The 14,604-nt window shown below is 44.9% G+C and overlaps 1 protein-coding gene and 1 pseudogene across 1 annotated transcript; both read right to left on the reverse strand.

Annotated features, from left to right (window-relative positions):
- Positions 1–1,304: 1,304 nt before the first annotated feature.
- LOC142368030 (high mobility group protein HMG-I/HMG-Y-like) lies at positions 1,305–1,738 on the reverse strand. The gene has a single exon (XM_075450072.1). The coding sequence runs from the start codon at positions 1,656–1,658 to the stop codon at positions 1,386–1,388; it is 273 nt and encodes a 90-aa protein (XP_075306187.1). The 5' UTR covers positions 1,659–1,738; the 3' UTR covers positions 1,305–1,385.
- Positions 1,739–13,218: 11,480 nt separating this feature from the next.
- LOC142367479 (serine/threonine-protein kinase 17B pseudogene) lies at positions 13,219–14,604 on the reverse strand (annotated as a pseudogene).

Genomic DNA, 14,604 nt, shown 5'->3' on the forward strand with positions numbered 1-14,604 from the left:
CCTTTGCATATCCAGCACCATTTGCCATATGCTGACAGCTCTTTACAAGTTCATGAGGTTGCCCCCTAGTGTACTGTGCAAGGTAGTGTAAGCAATCATCAAGGTCATTAGTTTTTTGACTCAATTACTTGTTCAAATGATCGCATGAAGGCATGGAAGTGAAGAGGGTTACCATCAAAGACTGATATTTCTCTTAGGCAATAATGACAAACTTTGTTGATGGACCAACATCTGAGTCAACTGATTTTGAGTTTGCATGATTGACACCAGATTGGCATTGGTTGCTGAGCCAGCATCTTGTTGTGAAGACAAGTGTGCACTTTGAGTTGTCATCCTAAACGCTGAAGCTCCACTCCATCTAGAATATGATGCAAAGGAGGAGAGGTTAACCACTTCACACAGACAAGAAATAAAATTTAAAAAAAACAGCAACTAGGTAAAATTCATCTTTGTCCAGTACAAAACGAGCAGAAAAATCTATATGCCCTACAATCTCAGATGCGGGTACAAGAAATAACGTTTAGCAGAGAAAAGGAAACCATCTTTAGGGGAGAAAAACATCCAGGCTCCTCAGAGCACACCTTGTCCAGTATAAAAGACTTGTGATAACATGACATGTAGAGAAAAGGGCTGTTACCTTTCATGTAATTCTTAAGCCTGATTTATGGTCGGAAACCAGGTCGTCTGCGTGTGTGTCGCAGTTAACGCAGACATGCCCCCCCCCCACGCAGACACTACGCAGACACTCTGGTGCACCTCCTCAAAACTGTAACTCACCGCAGACAGTGCCGCAGACATCGCCGCAGGGAGGAGAGAAAGGAGGCCTCTGATTGGTCAACTCTACATCCGCTCTACACTATGCGTATTTCCGGTTTGCTAACCGGCTAACGGTGACGCTAACCGTGCTAACTGTGACGATTCTTTCCCTCTCTGCCAGCTCCAGTAGTAGCAATATTTCTTCTATTTCTAGATCGATCAGCTGCATCTCAATCAAAGTGCGCATTCGTCCAGTCGCCATTGTTGTTGAATGACCTCCGTAACCATAACACCCACAATCCTAGCTTGTTCGTGATTGTCCCTCATGCGTTGTGGCGTGGGATTAACATAGCGCAGACAGCGCTTCAAAAGTAGGCATAAATCAAAAATAACTGCGTCGTGTCTGCGACACACTGCTGCGAGAGTATACACGAGCCTTTAGATCTATGCTTGAGCAAGTCCATCTTTCTATCCAGTGCAGCTGCATGATATATGTACTGTGTTAACCCGCCTTTGGTAAAGGGGGCTTTGTCGTGAACAGTGGTCATGTTGTGGCACTGGTGTTGGAAATACAGCCCAGGTCTGGTTAACAGTAAGTCAGAATGCTGAGTGAGGTAGCATGCGTTGGATTACTGGTCCTCCTCCTCAGATGATTCTTGGGATGCCTTCTCTTCTTTCTCCTCCTTCTTAGGCCTTCCCCTGCGGTTTCCCCCTGCAGATGGGGCTGCCGTGGCCTTTTTGCCCTTGCCTGTCGCCGTGTTTTTGCTGCCCTTCGGCCGTCCTCTGGGCCTCTTTGGAGTTGGGGACCCACTTGGCTCCTGGGGCTCCTTGCGGGGTCTTCCACGCCCTCTCTTCTCTGTCGCCTCCTTCTCTTTCGGTGAGACGGTCCCCTTGTCGCTCATGTTTTCTTAGCTTTTCAGACCAGCAGGATGAGAAGCTTATTCCAACGGCGATCTATATATAGCACGTGTGTCTTGTCTCGTGCAGATAAAGGGAAAAAGGCGCCCATCTGAAACTTCTAATTGTAAGTCTTCCTTCCATGTATTCAGCTTATACTGTGCATTTTCAGATGAATAAGATGTCAGCAACCTGTAAAATTCCGATATAATACCCTTTCTTAAACTATTCTTTATCATAATTTCCTCCAAGGAAGAATGTGGGGGTCTAGTAAGTAAATTATTTTGGTTTGTTTTAACAAAGCTTCTAAGCTGAAGGTACTTGAAAAAATGTTTCCTGTTGAGGCCAAAATTAAGGCTCAACTCCTCAAAAGACATCATAATATCCGAGTCTGTCAGGTAAAGATCTTGGACCACTTTAGGTCCCTTAGAGTGCCACATTTTAGTGCATCCGCTCTCCCTGGTACAAAGAGACGGTTACCCCATACTGGACTATATCGAGATAATGTATGCTGTTCCTTTAAGTAATTTTGAACATCATACCATACCTTTAACATATGCTTTACTATTGGGTTTTTAGTTTGTTTCTTTAATCTTTTTGCTGTGTCTGAGTACATGTATGAGGGAAGAGGCAACGCCAGACCATGCGACTCCATTTCAGTCCAATGTGGATGCTCATATGTTGAAAAGTAGAACATAACAGACCTCAGCTGCGTAGCCCAGTAGTACCACATTAGGTTTGGGCATTTCAAGCCCCCTCTGTCATATGGCATGCATAACAAAGACAAACGAAGTCTCGCCCTTCTATTATTCCATATAAATCTCACAAACATGCTTTTAGTTTTTGAGAAAAAAATCTGGAGGAGGCGGCAGAGGGATATTTTGAAATAGATAAAGTAGCTTTGGCAGTACATTCATTTTTAAAATACTAATTTTCCCAATTATAGAGACTGGTAGCGACATCCATCTATCGATTGATTCATTAATTTCCATCATCAAAGGTTCGTAATTAGCTTCAACAATGTTTTCTAAACTTGGCAAAATCTGTACCCCCAAATATTTAAACTGATCTACAACATTAAATTGAATTACATTTGGAGTCGGATTCTTTCTTTCATTTGAGTTGAGGAGTAATATAGAAGATTTTGTATTATTCACCTTATATCCTGAAATATCACCAAATGCTTTAATCAGCTGTAACACAGCTGGTATTGATTTGTTTAAATTGGATATGAATAAAATAACGTCATCAGCATATAAGGATATTCTGTGTTCTGTCGGCCCCACTGTTATACCACAAAATTGCTTATGTGAACGTACTCTGATTCAATCGCTAATATGAACAACAAAGGAGATAATGGGCAACCTTTACTAATTTTTATTGGTTTTGAAAAATTTCTATTTGTCAAAATTTCTGCAGAAGCATTTTTATATAACACCCTAACCCATTTTATGAAATTACCTCCTATGCCGAACCTTTCTAAAACCTTGAAAAGATGAGGCCATTCGACCCTATCAAAGGCCTTTTCTGCATCTAATGATAAGAGTGCTGCATCTGGCATTTCTTTGTTTGTATGAATAATGTTCAATACTCTTCTTACATTGTGAAAACCCTGTCTTCCTTTTATAAAACCATTTTGATCTCTATTAATAATGTTTGGCATTAACGTTTGTAAGCGTACTGCCAACAGTTTACAAAGTATCTTAAGGTCAGAGTTCAGCAAACTTATTGGTCTCATGTTCTCACACTTGTTAGAAGGTTTACCTGGTTTTGGCAGTAAAGTAATGTTAGCCCGATTCTTTTATTGGAAGCCCAAGAACAAGCTGGAGGAATCTTCAGTTAAAGTATTTATTGGTGGTCACATGTGAAGTTTAGCCGTGCTGAACTCGGAGAGACAGAGCCCTCGCAGGGCCTCCATCAGAGAGAGCCCCGATATCTGGACACATTTCATATTATGTCCACCTTTATCTCACAGAGGTTGTACCTACATTTGACGACGCATCATTGAATACTTACTCATGCTGTGAGCAGGCCATCCACCGTCTTTGTCATGTTCTTTGGATGTGATAAGCGATGTGAGTGTTGTTTCAGGCGTGCATCTACTGCACCAGACCCATCTGTCCTAAGAGACGCTTTATCTGACCCAGTTATTTTATCCCGCTACGTCATCTTAAAGTGTTGGACATACGTTCGCGTTGTATGAGCAGAGTGTAACGTACACACTAGGAACATAGATTATCTAGAGAACTACAGAATATAAATACATTGTCTAAGAATAAAGCCAATTTATAACAGTAATCAAAGCACTATTGATAGCGGGTGGAAAACTGCCTTTCTGAAATGCCTCCAGAAACATTTCCAAAAGTGGTATTAGCAACTTATTCTTGAATTTTTTTTTTTTATATAGATCGATTGGGAGACCATCTGGTCCTGCACTTTTTTTCCTGATTTCATATTATTAATGGCATGGCCTATTTCCTCTTCAGTAATTTCCAGCTCCAGATCTTCTTTATCATTGTCAGGTAAATTAGGTATGGATAGTTCATCCAGAAAACTATTCAGATTTTGCTAATTGATCTCGTTTTTAGTATCATACAGTTCTTTATAGTAGCCTCTAAAAGCATTGTTCATTTCTAAGGGGTCCACTATATCTTCGCCATTAGATACAATGGTTGTAATCGATGTTTTGGTTTCCAGTTGTCTAATCTGCCATGCTAGTAATTTACCTGATTTGTCACCTTGTTCAAAGAACGATTGCTTTAGTCTCAGAAGACTAGAAGCAGCTCTGGAAGCAGACAGCTTATCATATTCAGCCCTCAAAATCAGTAATTCACTTTCCATTTTTGGGTCACTTTTCTCATAAATTTTTTCCTGGAGTCTTTATTCTGTGTTCCAATTGTACTCTCTCCTCCCGCGCCTTTTTTGATTTTGAACCTGTATAACTGATAATGTCCTCTTAGGAAAGCTTTAAAAGCTTCCCACTTTATGCTAGCAGAGGTTTGTGTGGTGTTATGTTCGAAAAACTCTTCTATTTGTTTTCCCATATATTTCACAAACTCTTCATCTTCCACCCATTCGTGATGAAAGTGCCATCTAGCTGGGCTTTTGTCAATTTTTTATCCACATATACTATACAACATGGGGTGTGATCTGAGATCACGATACTAAAATAAAAGCTGTCCTGAATTTTAGATCGCAGTTGTGAAGAAATTAAAAAATAATCAATACGAGAGTATGACTTAAATGTGTTTGAGTAACAAGAGTAGGTTTTGGCATGTGGTCTCAATTCTCTCCAGATATCTAACCGGCTATATTCGTTAATAAAGCGATGAATAACTGCTCTACACCTATTGTGAGACTGATCTACTCCTGTAGATCAGTCCATACTGGGATTCAAAGTACAGTTAAAATCCCCTGCTATTACATAATGTCCTGCAAAAGTTGAAAGAGTGAGGAACAAATTAACAAAATAACTGGGGTCGTCTGTATTAGGGCCATATAAATTTACCAAACTTAAGTTTTCTGACAATAGAGAGCCCTGGATGATTAAATGCCTTCCAAATGTATCCTTAATTACATTTTTAACTTGAAATGGGACGGTTTTATGAATGAGGGTCATAACTCCTCTGGCCTGAGAAGAGAAAGATGCTGTGTGTACGCTACCCTGCCACCTCCTCCTTACCCTAATAATATCCTTTTCTAAGAGATGTGTTTCTTGTAGAAACACTATTTTGGAGTCCATTTCCTTTATTTTATTCATGACTTGTTTAACTTTTCTAATTTGTTGTAGACCTCTGCAGTTCCAAGAAACAAAATTAAGATTGACTCCTTGAGACGTCTTTAACAGGCGACAATGATAGATTATCTTGCAATATGAAAAAAAAACTTCTGGAGGAGCATAACAAACATGGATTCTTGAACACGCATCCAACACACTGAACATGAACTAATTCCCCTTTCCCACTTTCATGAGAGCCCCCCTGAAAACATCTTGACTCCCAATATCACTGTCTGTTCCACACTTAATGAGGATCAGTCAAACCACTCTGTTATCCTCTAACCGAGAAAAAAATAAAATGAGCAAACTCTGCCGCTGTGTTTTTACAATAATTAACACTCGTCTGCAACATATGTAGCGTGTTAGTTTTTAGTCTGTACCAAACAGCGTGTTTTTTCAAATCAAATGTATCTTAATATTAATGTTTATGTTCAAAGGCCCAAACGTATTTTTTTATGTGACTACCTGTGATTCAATGCATACACTTGACATCAGGGCTTACATTAGTTTCATCATAAAGTGGAGACGTATGCACTATGAGTTATATATTGCTAACTGGAATCACCTTCCGAATACTAATACACTCCCAGAACAAAGGTTAAACCCCATTTTGTGATGCTAATTTTCAGCACCATAATTCAGGTATTATATTACCGTATTCAAATGATCAACCATTTGTTTTTAACTCCCGCCGGTGTCCTCCTGGATCTTCCTGACAAACTCTCGAGCTTCTGCTGGCGTTTGAAAAGTATAAGTCCGCTCCTTATGTGTTATCCGCAGTCTGGCGGGGTGAACCACTCCATGTCGGATCCCCAAATTACGCAGCTCCTGGCGAATTGGGTCAAAGTTTTTCCTCATCTGGTGTATCCCCGTAGCCAAGTCGGTGTAAAACCGTACTTGCTGTTCCTTGTAGCGGATGTCCTTTTTAGCCCTTGCAGCTTTAATAACTGCCCGCTTGTCCTTGTGGTTGAGAAACTTCATTATAAGTGTTCTCGGTTGCGCCTTTGGGTCCCTCGCTGGTCCAATTCGGTGTGCCCGTTCAATATTAGCCGTAGCATCCAGCACCTCTGGGATCCACTTTTCCAAAAAGGAGCACGGGTCCTGTCCCTCGGCACCCTCTGGCAGACCCACCAGTCTCAGGTTATTTAAGCGGGATCTGGTTTCCAAGTCCAAGAGCTTGTCCTCCAAAGTTTTATTTAGTGACTCCAGTGTGTGGACTTTGGCATGTAAACCAGCTACGTCATCCTCGGCGGTCGATATCCGCAGCTCAGTCTGCGACACTCGCTCTGTGCACTCATTTATCTCCTTCCTCATGTTTTCTATCGCCGCCATAACTCCATCAAATCTTGAAATAAACTCAGTTTTCAATGAGCTTATAGCAGCCAGCACCGCATCCTCCGTCGCACCTCCGAGTGTCTGTCTTTTGCTAGTCTCGTCTTCCGCCATGTTATCGTTAGCATTCTGTTTCAGCGCTAACACGGTAGTCGGGTAGCTTCGGCTGCTTTGACGGTTTACTTTTTCCTTTACTTGCAGTGGCAGCCTTCGGCATTACAATATCCACGCTCACCTTATAATACCTATTTATGTTAAAATTATGAGTATTTTTAGTAGAAATGTTAGTGGCTAGGCAGAGCAGCGCTAAACACGTCTCCCTAGGTGGCCGCCATAACCGGAAGTCCCTCTAGCAATACATTTTAGTTGAGAACTTACCTTTTTGCAACACTGCAGTGCGGACTCCCCGTCTGTCCTGCTGCCATATTACCTTCACCCATTTTTTTAAGTTTCTCATTGTGGTTTTTGAAAACCTTAAATGTTATTGCAGACCATTGTTCTGGAGAGATGTTATGTACATTGTTGGCAATAAAATGATCTATTACGGCGTCTCTTCCTCCTGCCTGTTGCCAGAGGTCTTTTTTCTTTTGTTTTTGACCTTGTCGAAGCCGCCCCGTCATCACCAGCCATGCAACTGTTCTCAAAGTCAAAGTTGCTTTATTATCAATTCCTTCACATGCCGAAACATACAAGGGAATCGAGAGGACGTTTCACACACTCCCACGGTGACATATAAAGTGCACAGGCACAACAGATAGGACAGGACATATAAATACAAAGGAAACATTCAGGGCACACAGACATATACTAAGCTAAAACTAAAAGAGCCAATAAAAATGTATATAAAAAACAAATATGCAGTGTGGTTGGTATGTATAAGTTATGTGCAAGTTAAGTTAGCAGCGTAGTTGTGGTAGTGCAAAAAACAGCAGTATGGAACATAATAACAACAGCGATAAAGGTGATAAAAGTGCAGGAGTTTGTTGAAGCCAGTATAAATATATTAATTAATTAATATGCACCCATATAAATATAGCCACACATTATCCATAAGCTATGCAAATAACTCAAGAGCATTCATAAAGCACCAGCATTAAGCATAGAAGTAATTCACATAAATATAAAATGTGCCTTTAAACCACAACAAGTTACTCCACTATAAATGTAGACAATAGAAATGCATGCAGGTAATTTAGATGAGCACCAATAACCCAAAACTCTACATTACTCAAAAGATGGGCAACATTATACACAGCAGCTATTGAATTGTATACACAAACATCCCCCTTGCATTACATACTATTCAAAAGGCAGAAAACGGGAACCCTCATCAATACCCAGGGAGAAACCACATTTCCCATCATGCATCACAGGAAGTAACCGACTATGGCCCGACTACAACAACCAGTGTTCACCGCGAGTCAGGAAGTGCGCTTGTCATGCTTAAAGGCGGTAGCATGGTTGACACGTCTGTCACGGCGGTGTCGCACCGTGACGTCAAAATGACGTTTCAGGCCTGGCGCTTGCCTTGAAAAGACGGCGCAGCGCGTTGTCGTGCACCGGTCGATTTTTGTAACTTGCCGGCGCCAACAACGACGAACCGGATGGACCGATGTGAGACCGGCTCAGTCAGGAGGTGCGTTTGTACAGCAGCTGTACGAAACTGCAGTGAAACAGCACAGGGAGCACGTAAACTCCCCAAACTGGTGCACAGAGATGGGCAGAACTTTTGGGAAAGAGGGAGAGTTCTGTAAAGGCTCTAGCATGGTTGCCGCGTCTGCTCGCGCGAGCGGTATTTATGACGTCACGATTTCGTGCCGGCTATATACGGTGGCGCAAGTCGTTGCGCCAGTAGTTGCAATTTTCTCCGTCACAGAGGTGGCGCTGCTACGTGAAGGTTACCGCTACTCTACAACCAGGAAAGTGGAGAAGAAAACAATGCCGCTGTCAAGAGCAGGAATACTGTAATTAATGATACTGCTGCAGTTTTCGGATCATTTTAATTTTTTAATTCAGTTAATAGAGGTGAAGGTTTGAAGCCCCCGGCATCAACAGAGTCTCTGCCCTCTTCTTTGCCTTCAGGCATCTGTCCCGTAGCTTCTTCCACACATTCTTACAGAACTCTCCCTCTTTCCCCAAAGTTCTGCCCATCTCTGTGCACCAGTTTGGGGAGTTTACGAGCTCCCTGTGCTGTTTCACTGCAGTGTCGTACAGCTGCTGTACAAACGCACCTCCTGACTGAGCCGGTCTCACATCGGTCCATCCGGTTCGTTGTGCTCGGCGCCGCCAAGTTACAAAAATCGACCGGTGCACGACAACGCGCTGCGCCGTCTTTTCAAGGGAAGCGCCAGGCCTGATACGCCATTTTAACGTCACGGTGCGACACCGCCGTGACAGACGCGGCAACCATGCTACCGCCTTAAGAATGTGAGGAGGAAGCTACGGGACAGATACCTGAAGGCAAAGAAGAGGGCAGAGACTCTGTTGATGCCGGGGGCTTCAGACCTTCACCTCTGACTGAATTCAAAAATTTAAATGATTCTAAAAGTGCAGCAGTATCATTAATTACAGTATTCTTGCTCTTGACAGCGGCATTGTTTTCTTCTCCACTTTCCTGGTTGTAGAGTAGAGGTAACCTTCACCTGGCAGCGCCACCTCTGTGACGGAGAAAATTGCAACTACTCGCGCAACGACTTGCGCCACTATATAGGGTCCTATGGCGGGCACGAACTCGTGACGTCATCAACACCGCTCGCGCGAGCAGATGCGGCAACCATGCTAGAGCCTTAACGCACTGCGTTTCAAAAGTCAAAACAACAAAACTCAAACAACAAGCTTAAACAGCGATCAGAGGATTAAAACGATGCATCTGCCAAGTGACAGCAGTGATAAAAGTTAACCAACATCCGACCAGTAAAAGGCACGGCAGCAGCCGACCAAGCAATTTGTAAAACCAGCGAGAGAGGAGATTTAAAACCAGCACCTTACCGGTAGCGTGTGTTGCTTCGAGGCATGCAATCGGATTCTGTTCGTTCCTCTGTGCGTGCACGCTCCCGTTTATGTGCGCGCTATTGGGATTGACAGCATGCAAAACCCAACGCCCAGCCGACACCGTGCTACTAACCAGGTAGGTGCCACTCCCACCTAATCAGCTGTGCCGCATTTCGTTTGATCACCAATGACTTCGCGTTGCCTATACCCACCACCAGTGACAGTGTGCGCAACAGTAAGGGTTGGGCGGAGTTTGGCTATGTTCCTGAGGTGATAGAAAGATGTTTTGCAAAGATGTTTGATGTGGGTGTCAAAAGTGGGTTGTGGGTCAATTTTGACGCCTAGGTTGGTGACAGAAGTGGAGAGGGGGATGTCTTGACCAGTGAAGGTGATGCTGGTGATGGTGGAAGAGCGGAGCTGGTGTGGGGTGCCAACTAGAATGGCTTCTGTTTTGGAGCAGCACCATGTGATTGGTGCTGTAGGTTGGTGTGCAGGTGTGAGTCAGCAGGGTGAAGAGCAGGGGGCTGAGCACACAGCCTTGCGGGGCTCCTGTGCTGAGTGTGATGCTGCTTGAGGTGTTGTTGCCGACACGTACTGCTTGTGGTCTGTCACTGAGAAAGTCCAGTACCCAGTTGCAAAGGGAGGTATTGATCCCCAGCTGGTCCAGTTTACAGATGAGTTGTTGTGGGATTATGGTATTCAACGCTGAGCTAAAGTCTGCTTTTTCCAGGTGGGTGAGGGCTGGGTGGAGAGCAGAGCAGAGCAGATTGCGTCCTCTGTGGAACGTTTGGCTCTGTATGCAAACTGAAAGGGGTCCAGGGTGGGGGGAGGATGGACTTGCTGTGATACATGACTAGGCGTTCAAAGCACTTCATAATGATGGGGTTTAGTGCCACAGGGCGATAGTCACTTGCCCCTTTCACACTGAGACCCGCTACCTTAGCGGGTCCAAATTACACCTTCGACCCGCGTCGAGCAATGTGAACGCTTGGCGTGTTGGTGACCCGTGTCGCCTGAAGCGGAGTTCAGGGGGCGTTGCCTAGTGACAGAGCGTCACACGAAACACATAAAATGCTGGGCGTGTTCAATGACGTAGGCACAAGCCATGCGTCGGAGGTAGGGTTAAATACACCTGTCTGCATCAAATTTTTCAAACAAACGATGGCGGGACACCTTGAGAACTCGTTTTTGCAATGCAGTTCATGGAGATGTTACTTTACGGTGCGTGGGAAACCGCGCTCTCCCATCTTTCTCGCCAGCCCTTCCAGCAGAGGTCCATCTTTCACCGTCCCCGACATGTGGCGGTAAATAACGTCCTCTGTTCGGAGGCTGAGGAGCTCGCGGACCTCCTTGTCTCACCAGTTGGCCATATTAAAAAATGTCTCAAAGTTGATGTAGGCTAAAACAGAGTAAAACTTGTCCTCACCTGTCGCTGTTGTTCTGAATCAGCTGTCCATTCTGTCTTTTAAACTCCTCACGTCACGCCCACGTCCGACCCGCGTCGATTGCGTTCACATCAAACTCGGCTCGGCAAAAAGAGTAGGGTCCGACGCGGGTCGGAAGGCGAGTCGAGTTGACGCGGCAGCCCGGGTCGGCAGTGTGAACACAACAGCGGACACGCTAAATTCGCGAATTAAACGCGGGTTATTCGGCAGTGTGAAAGGGGCTACTGAAGCAGGATGGAGCCGGTTTCTTTGGTACGGGTATGATGGTGGAAGTCTTGAAGTGTGATGGACAGCAGCTTGGCTCAGGGAAGTGTTGAAGATATCTGTGAAGATATCTGTGAGCTCCTCTGCGCAGTCCCTCAGTACACGTCCTGAGATGTTGTCTGGGCCTGTTGCTTTGCGGGGGTTGATAGTGGAGAGTGTCCTCCTCACGCTTTCAGCAGACAGGCACAGAGCCTGGTCATGGGGGGGTGGAGTTTTCTGTGGGCTTGTGTTGTTTGTTGATTCAAACCGTGCGAAGAAGCTGTTGAGGTTGTTGAGCAGAGATGTCGTCGCAGGTCTGTGATGCAGGCTTGTAATCCGTAATGGCCGCGCGTGTCTCTGCTGTCAGTAAAGTGGCTGGTGATCTTTTCTGAGTAGTCCTGTTTTGCCTTTTTGATGCCACGGGACAGGTTGGCTCTCGCTGTTCTTGGGCCAATTCTGTCCCCGGCTCTGAAGGCTTTGTCTCCGGCCCTCAGCAGCCGATGGACATCCCCTGTCAGCCATGGCTTCTTGTTGGCCCGAGTGATGATCAGTGCATTTCCGGATGAAGGAGTGTCTGTGAGCTCTTCATTGTCTGTGTGGTTGTTGTGTGTGGCTGCTTGCTTCAACATGTCCCAGTCTGTTGTCGCAAGACAGTCCTTGAGAGCAGACTCTCCCATGTGCTCTAACTTTTTCTTCATGTACACTTCGTCACTGTCATTCAAGCTCATGGTCGCCACCCACTGGTCCACCTGCATTGTGGATTATGAACCCTGGAGTGTTTTTTACACTGTAGGCCTATAGTTAGAGTTATAGCCAACTTATATGAAACCTTTGATTTTAATTATGATCTGTCACTCCCCTTTGATAATGATGATAAAATGTTATTGTAGATTGTGTGTAGTAGTGGTAGTGCAAAATAAAAAAGTAAACAGTGTAGGGATGTAATCAGTGCAAAGCTGTCACTATTGTTAAATAGAATTTATTGAGAAGTATGGACTAGCTCTATGCCAACTACAGCTCTGTTTACCAGCCTGTCAAGTCATCCAACATCCCTCTTCTTTATGCTACCTCCCCAGCAAAATTCAGCATAGGAAAGGACACTGGCAAGATTATTAGTGCCACATAGCAGAACAGTTCTTCATTGGTTTGGGGTGTTTGGGTTTCATAACATGGAAGCTATTGAGCAAACAACTGTTTCCATAAGAAATGAATGGGATTCTTAAATAAAATCATATAAAATAGCGTGTGCATACAATTGATGTAAAAAAAAAAAAGGTGTGTGGGTGGTTGGTACTACATAGGAGAACTATTCTGCATTGGTTTGGAGTCACTATGTCACATGACTTGGGAGGTATTGAAAAATGACGTCAGCGGAGGCTGTCGCCGGTGTCTATGGGTGGCACCTTGGGTGTGTTTTTTCTTTAAATGAGCAGGTGAGCTCAGCTGTGAGGGGATGAGCTTGGATCATGGCGGCTGGGTGAGCTTGGGGAAAAACTTTTTGTTGACCGTAAGCATAATAATAACTTGCACTGTCAGAGGCATCCTTGCACGGCTTGTGAAATGCATCAAAAGGAAGTAAGTGTCTGTCTCTTATGTACAAGCTTGTGAGATGGAGCAATAAACAACACCATCTGTGCAATAGTTCTGCGTGACGCGTCATCAGTAGTAAAACCCCATGTCTTAGCCGGCCGCGGCGTTTGTATTGGTTTTTAAGTTTATATGCTGCAATATTTTGTCAACAAAAAGTGTTTTGTTTAAGCGCAGATTTAAGTGTAATTTATTATTATTTTTTTTTAAATCTTTATCAAAAGTCACCGTCTCCAGCAGCAGGTGCCTCTTCATCGGGACGAGACCTCTTTGCATGAGAGTGAGGCGACCCCAGGAAGTTCTCCTTGTCTTCAGGGTAATCGAGCGGGGCTGCCCACTTGGTGCCGCAGCTTCTCTCGCGGACGGTGCGGATGGGAATGAGCTCCGGGCTCAGGCAGAACTGCTGCTGCCACAGCCAGGGGTGGCTCATACACTCTGCAGCGCTTGGCCGGTCCTCAGGTGCTTTGACCAGCAGATTGTGGATGAAGTCGACAGCGAGCTCGGACACCCTGGCGAAGGCCTCCCTGCTGTAGTCTGCATTAACCTGGGACACGTTCAGATACGTCTCCTGCTTATCGTCCCCAGCAAACGGGGACTCGCCTGTCACTAACATGTAGGCTATAACCCCCACGCTCCACAGGTCAGTCGCTGTTGTGATTGGCTCATAATTAAGGATCTCTGGAGCCACATACTCAGGTGTGCCAAGAATTTCTCGAAGCTCTCCAGTCTGCGTGCCAGGCCAAAGTCTACAATCTTTATGTCTCCTGGAGGGGACAGGCTGGTCAGGAGGATATTCTGGGGCTTGAGATCCAAGTGAACCAGGTTGTACTGGTGGAGGTGGTGGACTCCCTCAAGAGTTTGTCTGATCAGGCGGGTGATTTGAGCCTCTGGCAGCAGCTCCTCGGACATACAGTGGTCAAATATCTCTCCACCCGCCGCATATTCCAGCATTAAGACGATGTCGTGATCTGTCTCATGAGCAGCGTGCAAGTTAACCACTCGAGCGTTGTTACGGGCCATCTCCAGGACGGCCATCTCATGAACCACCTCTGCCCGACAGTCGCGACCTCTTCTCCTCTTTCGTAGGAACTTGGCAGCAAACACTTTCCCAGAGGTCTTCTCCACGCAACGCTTGACCACAGCAAACTTGCCCCTTCCCAGCTCTCCAGTGACTTCATACACACTCTCCATCGGCTAGGTGCTGATGGGGGTCTGAATTTCAGCGAGCAGTCCTGCGAAGAGTCCACTTCGACTGTCCAGCCGCCTTCGAGACATATTTCTCTCCCCTCGTTATTAGTTCCACTGCCAGCTAGCCGGCCGAGTACGAAATGCTTCGTAAAAATGTGAGAACTAACCTGAGCGGCTAGCTAACGTTAGCACTACTCGTTTCACATTACTTAATAATACCATACTAATGTTTAGTCTAGTACAGCTAGTTTACGGACTTCGGTTAGCCCAACTGTCGCTAAGTTAGCTCGACAATGTCGCGGGCACAAAGTATGTTTAACCAGTTATCCCCAGCTCAATTTACGACGACGGCATAGACTGTAAAATCTACACCAACTGATAAATCCA

Source organism: Odontesthes bonariensis, chromosome 18 (assembly GCF_027942865.1).
Source record: "Odontesthes bonariensis isolate fOdoBon6 chromosome 18, fOdoBon6.hap1, whole genome shotgun sequence".
Classification (NCBI taxonomy): Eukaryota; Metazoa; Chordata; class Actinopteri; order Atheriniformes; family Atherinopsidae; genus Odontesthes; species Odontesthes bonariensis.

Excerpts from the sequence above, each read along its gene's own strand:
- LOC142368030 (XM_075450072.1), bottom strand. The coding sequence starts at position 1,658 with ATGAGCGACAAGGGGACCGTCTCACCGAAAGAGAAGGAGGCGACAGAG.